The sequence below is a fragment of the Zingiber officinale genome, chromosome 7B (genome assembly GCF_018446385.1).
Source record: "Zingiber officinale cultivar Zhangliang chromosome 7B, Zo_v1.1, whole genome shotgun sequence".
Lineage (NCBI taxonomy): Eukaryota > Viridiplantae > Streptophyta > Magnoliopsida > Zingiberales > Zingiberaceae > Zingiber > Zingiber officinale.
In genome coordinates this window covers 72,620,681-72,628,709 of record NC_055999.1, presented here as the reverse complement: position 1 = coordinate 72,628,709, position 8,029 = coordinate 72,620,681, and the positions used below count along the sequence as shown (strand labels likewise).

Genomic DNA, 8,029 nt, shown 5'->3' with positions numbered 1-8,029 from the left:
CACTCCTTCTGTGCCGGGAGTCGTCTAGAGTTAGGGATGATAATTTTCCCCGCGGATTTGGGGCCCCGCGGGGAAAACCCGAAATGGGGATGGGAATCCCTGATTTTTCGGGAATGGGGCGGGTTTGGGACGGGTATGGGAATACTATCCCCATCTCCGAACCCGCCCCGAATATTATTATTATTATTATTAATAAATAATAATATGATATTTTTAAAAAATATTAATAATAGTGTTAACATTAATCTATTGGCTTCAAATAGGCAACAAGATCTGCGAGGTCTGTATGTACTTCATGATTTACCTGAGCTATTATTCAGAATCATGTCTTCTGTATTTCCCTGTTTGCCATCCTTGCAGGAAATCAAGCTGAATAAGACTAGCTGGAATGCACTGTTTGAGCCTTACCTTTTCTTTGAGACATACAAAAATTATCTCCAGGTTGACATTGTTGCTGCCGATAGATCATGGAGATGGGGCGGGGATGGGGAATCCCCGAACCCGTGGATTCGGGTTCGGGGAATCCCCGAACCCGAAAAAATGAAAACGGGATGGGGATGGGAATGGCAAACCCGCCCCCGCCCCGCCCCATTGCCATCCCTATCCAGAGTCCTTCTGGCTCCCCTACGCCCTACCTATGCAGCTATGCTGCCTGTGATTGGAACTACGAGTGGGGCCCACATAAAAGAATACGGGCGCAAGTCGGTGGTAAAGTATCGGTCGTTGTATTACCACTCAACCGTTCCAGAGAGTTTCGTATGCGGACACATCGATATCGACGGGCAGCACCCAAACTGGTCCGCGCCTAATCGTTTGTATAAACACCGCCCCGCAGACGCCCCCCCCCCCCCTTCGCATTCCCATCTGCCTGGCACTCGATCGCAGTTTCTTCGAGCCCTAAATCGTCGCGTTTCATCTCGCAGCATGCAGCTCCGACTCTCCGCTGCCGGGCGCGTCCTGGTCACCGGTGGCGCAGGCTATATCGGCAGCCACACCGTGCTGCAGCTCCTCCTTGAGGGGTGCTCCGTCGTCGTGGTGGATAACCTCGACAACTCCTCCGAGGTCGCCATCCAGCGCGTCGCTGAGCTGGCCGGCGAGTTCCGCAAAAATTTGACCTTTCATAAGGTAACTGCAGCAATTTTGGCTCTGGGTATGGTTCTGCGTTTGCGGATTGTTGATGCATGTGGTTTTTCTTTCGTAGATGTGAGCTTTATAATCTTTGAGTGTTTGTTTGATCGTCATGTTTCATTTTTCTTTCTTTCCGTGAATCCTGGAGCAACATCGTTCCTAGTTGTGGGGTATGGAAAGCGGTCGTAAGATTTTAATCCATGAACCAATTGGAGAAATTGGGATTCTGGGCGCCTCTGATTTATCAGGAGTTCTTTAATCAAATTAGGGAGTGCATAAGACGAAACTTAACGCCGTACTATATATACGTATGAGCGTCTAACAAGATTTAGTTTGTGCTCCGACCAAAAAAAAAAAAAAAATACAGGTTGTGAAACAGATAGGATATGTGAGATTGTGAGAAGCAGTTGTCTTCTTTGGTGGAGGTTTTTTCATTTGCCTCGAATATTTTATCTATTTTTGCAAAATGCTCCAATCCAAAAATTTCACTTTCCTAGTATATTTTGAAACAAAAATTCTGTTTGACCTCAAACCAACTTCTTGGAATTCAAATAACAGTCAAGTCAAATCAAGTTTACACAAAGTTTTGTAATCACTTGAGCTTTGTTCATGCATGTACCCATATGAAGATGTTGGGATATGGTGTTGAGAATACAATTAAGAATATAAATATATAAATTTGCATTTTGTCGTAACTCAAGTTTTTGGGATAAGAGGTGAGCCAATCAACTTCAATATAGCATTACTTATAATACGAGAATCAATCCTAATCAACAACATATGAATCCTGATGGAGCCTTTGCCATAGGAGAGTCTCCTTTAAACACATAATTTCCTTAGAGAAGAATATTCGGATACAAATTGTACCAACTTATCTAGGTGAGAAAATTGACTTTTTTAGGTTCAACCACTGTCCCAAAATGTTTAATTGCTCATATTAATAGCTCCCATCAAGCATATTATTACAATTTTTCATGTAAGACTAATCTAATAGCTCCCCAGCTAAGCTTATGACATTTTTTTTTCTTTTACAATTTTTCATGTAGGACTATATTAATTGTTTTCGGTAACCATAAAAGGTCTTTCCTTTTGTTAATCGTCAGCAAGGTTTCAAAGAGATAATATATGTGATAGATTTTCACCAAGAATTTATGTTCAATATCTGCAATCAAGAGAAACTGACTTTTCTTGTGGTGGCAATTTCACATGTTTTTTGTTTAGGATCCTTTTACTTTGTTTTTCTGATGAAAGTTTATGGAAACGCTAGATTACCTAATCTGTTTTTGATTGGATTTGATTGCTAAACATGTTAATTCTTTTGCAGATTGATATTCGGGATAAAGAGGCATTGGAAGAAGTTTTTGCATCGACAGAGTAGGTCTTAACCATTTTTTTTATCATCATATGTAATTGCACATGCATACCTGTTTTTTAGCCTTATAACGACGTTATTGGTTCTATTTATGCATTTCCCTTCTTTTTTTTTTGTAAATACTGTTTTTAGTCAAATCTGTTGGCATTCACAAAGTGACATTTTATGGTTAGTACAGGTTTGTGGGTTTCCTGTGTTAAGATTGTTTTTGGTTTTAAAAGCTGCATCGTAGTTACAACCTATGTAATTCTTTTGATCTTCTCGAGTAACATTAGTTTTATTTGCATATTTTTTCGCTAAATTATGGCAATTATTATGCACATTACAGTAATGGAAACAACGGATTCTATCAACAGGTTTGATGCAATTATACATTTTGCTGGTTTAAAAGCTGTGGGTGAAAGTGTCCAGAAGCCTTTGCTTTATTATAAGAACAACCTCATTGGTACAATTACTCTTTTGGAAGTAATGGCTGCTCACAGATGCAAGAAGGTAGTGACTGAATATTCACTTATTTTATTTCATAGAAGAATTGAGGGATGCACAGGGTATTGTTAGTGTAAAATTCTATCAGAGATTGCAGCTCATTGTTTCTTGCTAATATATAGTTAAGCACATGAATATGTACATAGTATATAAGTTAAAGCATAAAGAGTACAACAATGAGATTATATAGCAGTTTGATTTCATCTTTTGAACGACTCTTGTCAATTAAGTATTATTGTGTTGCATGATGAAGTTAAGTATTCGACTAGCAGTATCTGCTCGGTATTATTAACTATGGCTTGTATCCAAGTTTTGTCTGCAGTAGTTTCTTAGGCATGAGGCACCCTTTCCATACATTATTTTATTGTCTTATGTTTTTGTGTTCAGCTTGTGTTTTCATCATCAGCAACTGTCTATGGGTGGCCTAAGGATTTGCCTTGTACAGAAGAGTCGCCTTTAAGCGCAATGAACCCCTATGGACGAACTAAGGTATCTTCATTCTTCTTTACCATAATTCTCTATAATTTAATGCTCGTATTGCTTTGATGAATGATCAAATTGTTTCTCATTTCATGGTTACAGCTTATGATTGAAGATATATGTCGTGACATTCACCAAGCCGATAGCGAGTGGAAGATAATGTTGCTAAGATATTTCAATCCTGTGGGAGCTCATCCGAGCGGGGACATCGGTGAAGATCCTCAAGGAATTCCTAATAATCTGATGCCCCTGGTCCAGCAAGTTGCTGTTGGGAGGAGACCAGCACTAACAGTGTTTGGAAATGACTATTTGACCAAGGATGGAACTGGGGTATTGTTTCATGAACCATTTGCTTTATTTAATTCTTTCTTTATTTTTTTTATTCAAACACAGAAAAAATTGTGCAACACTTGGGTTAAATCTTGCTATTCACCTTTACATTTCCCTTTGCAGGAATTGTTTTACCTGGATGTTTCTATCATGTAAATAAATTTTATCTAGCGTCTCTTATTAAGGACGTCTTATATATTACTGCAGATAAGGGACTACATACATGTTGTTGATCTTGCAGAGGGACATATTGCTGCTCTAAAGAAGCTTTTTGAGGACCCGAAGATAGGTATTGACTTCCATTAAGCTTGTTGTACTCGTGAAAGACTTGTTGCAATCATCTCTTCTAAGTTCTAACACAAGTTAAATGCACTATGCTGTTTTATAGCATGCATTCTTTTTCCTCATTGTTTATAATCATGACTACTTGCCAAGTTTTCTTTTTAATTAAAGAATTGTTGTATTTATTTCGGAAAATTTGGAGAGAATCTACTTGGCTTTTCGTCTAACAACGTTGTGCAACTGCAGGCTGTGAAGTTTACAACCTAGGAACTGGAAAGGGAACATCAGTTTTGGAAATGGTGGCAGCATTTGAGAAGGCTTCTGGAAAGGTACTACAATACACATTCCACAATTCCCTGACAGATGGGAAACGATCTAACCAACTTTCTATGTTTTTCTTTAGTCAAAAGTTTCAAGTTAGTGAAAATAATGGCCTCATTCGTACTGATACTGTTTCAGAAAATCCCACTCGTCCTCGCTGGAAGGCGACCTGGTGATGCCGAAGTCCTGTTTGCATCCACTAGCAAAGCAGAAACAGAGTTGAACTGGAAGTATGCACTCGCTGTGCTTTTGTTCATTAACTTGCTCTTGTTCCTATGTTGTATTTGTTTTGGTACTATTGTTATGGTTTATTGACTTATGATTTCATAAAACTATGAATTGATTACTTATCGAAAAATGACTACTGCAGAGCTAAGTACGGAATCGAAGAGATGTGTCGTGATCAATGGAACTGGGCAAGCAAGAACCCGTGGGGCTACGAGTCTCCCGACACTATTAATGGAGTGACAAAGTAGTTGGGCTCGCCAAGCCTATTGCTAATGCGATCATGTACATTGTACATCTAGGTTTACTGATGACTCTTGTATCTGATATATTATCACAGATAGGATAAATATAGTGCTGCCACTGCTGAAACCTTTCTAGTCAAAGATATCGATTCCATATATTCTTGTATAATTAATAAACCCTCATATGAATTGAACTTGTAATAGGCCCAGGAGGATTAGGTGTAATTTATGTTAGAATTGTAATACATCATACATAAACTAAGATGCATCTATAATAAGATTTAGTTATTATTAATCTCTAAATCACAATAAGAAATCAAAACAATAGCTCATAAATTTCTGATCTGAATTCATCACAAAGACTAATGGTTCTTGTCGTCAAGTTCCTGTTAGTGTGGAATAGTCTTCTATAGTAGGCGACAGCAATCGTTAGCTCTCTCAATAGGAAGAAAGGAGGTTGACGAAGCTCTTGAACGTGTCTTAATTCATGAGCATCTTCTTTTATATACTAAGCTCATCTTACAGGGACTATCTGTTGGGGCAGTAGGAGCCAACAAGACGGGGTGAATTGCCTATCAAATGAAATTAACTCCTCATTATTTTAACTTAAATTAGTAGGCACAATTAATTTAAACATAAAAATGAACAATTAAAAGAAAGAAGTAAGAATACTAAACATTTACTTGATTATAACCTAAGTGATTGGTAATCTAAGGCTTTGAAAGTGCTCTACTAGAATTGTTTTTCGTTGCAGGTGGAGAAGCTTCTTAGAGAATTTGACAGCTCAAAAGAATTACTAGGAAAGAGTACAAGACTTGTTGAATATTTCCTAGCTCGAGGGATTTTTTTATATCTCCTGAAAGTCTTATCCGAGGGTGAAAGACGCTTTCAATAAGATCCAAGGCACCTTCAAGTGGAAAAAACCACTTTTTCGCGTCGCAGAAACCCCGAAACCCCCGCCACCGGATCCGTGCGAAGAAAAAATAAAAATAAAAATACGAGTACGAGTTTCTAAAGTCTAGATCTACACTAGATAAGAGCGTTACCCTCGATGCGATGCCCTTTGCTATCCCGCTAGTCCAACGGTTTGCTGGATCTCAAGATCGTCAAGCGTACGATCCTCTAGAATTATCCACACGAACAAATGGGTGGAGAAAAACTAAACAAAGGTGTGCTAGCACCCTTGATCAGCCACGACAAGAGGAGGAGAGGAAGAGCTTGAGGAAGAAGAAGATGTGAATGAGCCTTGAATGAAAAATGAATTCCACATACACCACAAAAGTGGCCGGCCAATACAAGAAGTGTAACCCTCAATTTTGCATTAAGTGACCATTAAAGAGGGAATATGTAACCTCCATGAAGTGGCACACACATGTGCTAAATATGATGATGTGGCACATCATCATTGGCCACTTAATGCCAAGTCACAAATGATGTGGCATAAAGTCAAGTCAAACTTGACTCTTTCTCTTCCTCTCAAGTCAAGTTAAACTTGACTTAATCTCTCTCATGGTTGATCTAATCCAACCATTTAATTCAAGCCAATTTAATATAATGAATCTAATCCTCTTGGTTCATCATATGAACCTAATCTCCATTTAATTGTCCTTTGTGTGTGACCCTATAGGTTCTTGTAACGTTGGCAATGCCCCTAAACCCATTTAGGAGCATAAGTAATGAGCGGTATCTAGCAACACATCATTACTACCCAAGTTACAAGAATGTTGAGATCCAACATCACCTTGTGACTACTAATTGTGACTCCTCACAATATATGATAAGTGTCCTTCTATCTTAGACATTTAGATTGATCAATGTGAGGCATAGACCGTGTCATCCTCTGACCAATCTAAATCTTGAACTCCAAGTAGACTCACTAAATCAAATGAGCTCAATATCTCATATTGACTCATTTAGGCATGGCCATGCACTTCGTGGTATCACTCTATCAAGAATATCGATGTCGCTCCCGTCATATAGGAGGGATAGATCCCATCTACATCACTCACATCCCTCTGCATAATTCGTTACATACCCAGTAATCGCTTTTATAGTCCACCCAGTTACGGGTGACGTTTGACGAAACCAAAGTACATAACTCCTTATGTAGGGATCCATGGTGACTTCAGGTCTAAGGACTAATAGTCATACTAATAGCCACATGAGAAAGTATATGACACTCATATAACGATCCATGATACTTTCTTATGGCGGGTCATTCAGTATACATTCTCCAATGCATACCCATGTGTCAACTTGATATCTCTATATCCATGACTTGTGAGATCAAGTCATCGAGTTGACCTACATGCTAGTCTTATTGCATTAACATTGTCTCTGAATGTTAATACTCGACTAGGAATGATTAAGAGTAGTGTTCCCTATATCATCTCACTATCGGTTCAACTAACCGATTGATATAGGTGAGAACCTTCTACTCAAGGACGCTATTATACTTAGTTTATTTGGCACCAATACAAGTAAGTATAATAACCAAAACAAATGTCTTTATTTATATATAAGAATATGATACAATAAGTCCATAATACAATCATCAAATGATTGGCTCTAGGGCTCTAACTAACAATCTCCCACTAGCACTAGTGCCAATCAGTGTAGGCTCTAAGCCCCAATGACCTAGTGTGACCATCATGCTTCCTCTGTGCCAAAGCCTTGGTCAAGGGATTTGCGATATTAGCCAGGTGCTCTGCATATCTTCACATCTCCTCTCTCGATAATCTCTCGAATGAGATGGAAGCGCCGTAGTATGTGTTTGGTCCGTTGGTGTGAGCGAGGTTCCTTCGCCTGTGCTATAGCTCCATTGTTGTCACAATAGAGCTCAATAGGGTCAGCTATACTGGGAACCACCCCAAGTTCAGTGATGAACTTACGGATCCAAACTGCCTCCTTTGCTGCCTCTGATGCAGCAATGTACTCGGCCTCTGTCGTAGAATCAACTACTGTGTCCTGCTTCGAACTCTTCCAGCTCACAGCACCACCATTAATGCTAATACGAACCCCGATCGCGATCGATAATCATCTCGATCGATGGAAGCTGGCATCACTGTAACCCTTTACAGCTAGCTCATTATTGCCTCCATATATCAAGAAATATTCTTTAGTCCATCTTAAGTACTTAAGAATATTCTTGACTACTATC

The 8,029-nt window shown here is 39.1% G+C and overlaps 1 protein-coding gene across 1 annotated transcript; it reads left to right on the top strand.

Annotated features, from left to right (window-relative positions):
- The first annotated feature begins 851 nt into the window (after positions 1 to 851).
- LOC122006004 (UDP-glucose 4-epimerase GEPI48-like) lies at positions 852 to 5,164 on the top strand. The gene is made up of 9 exons (XM_042561299.1): positions 852 to 1,125; positions 2,453 to 2,502; positions 2,857 to 2,992; positions 3,374 to 3,475; positions 3,569 to 3,796; positions 4,004 to 4,085; positions 4,325 to 4,407; positions 4,538 to 4,629; positions 4,770 to 5,164. The coding sequence occupies exons 1-9, from the start codon at positions 925 to 927 to the stop codon at positions 4,873 to 4,875; spliced, it is 1,080 nt and encodes a 359-aa protein (XP_042417233.1). The 5' UTR covers positions 852 to 924; the 3' UTR covers positions 4,876 to 5,164.
- Positions 5,165 to 8,029: the final 2,865 nt, after the last annotated feature.

Coding starts and splice junctions, on each gene's coding strand:
- LOC122006004 (XM_042561299.1), top strand. CDS start 925: ATGCAGCTCCGACTCTCCGCTGCCGGGCGCGTCCTGGTCACCGGTGGC. Junction 2,503..2,856: donor GAAGTTTTTGCATCGACAGA/GTAGGTCTTAAC, acceptor TTCTATCAACAG/GTTTGATGCAATTATACATT. Junction 4,408..4,537: donor TTGAGAAGGCTTCTGGAAAG/GTACTACAATAC, acceptor ATACTGTTTCAG/AAAATCCCACTCGTCCTCGC.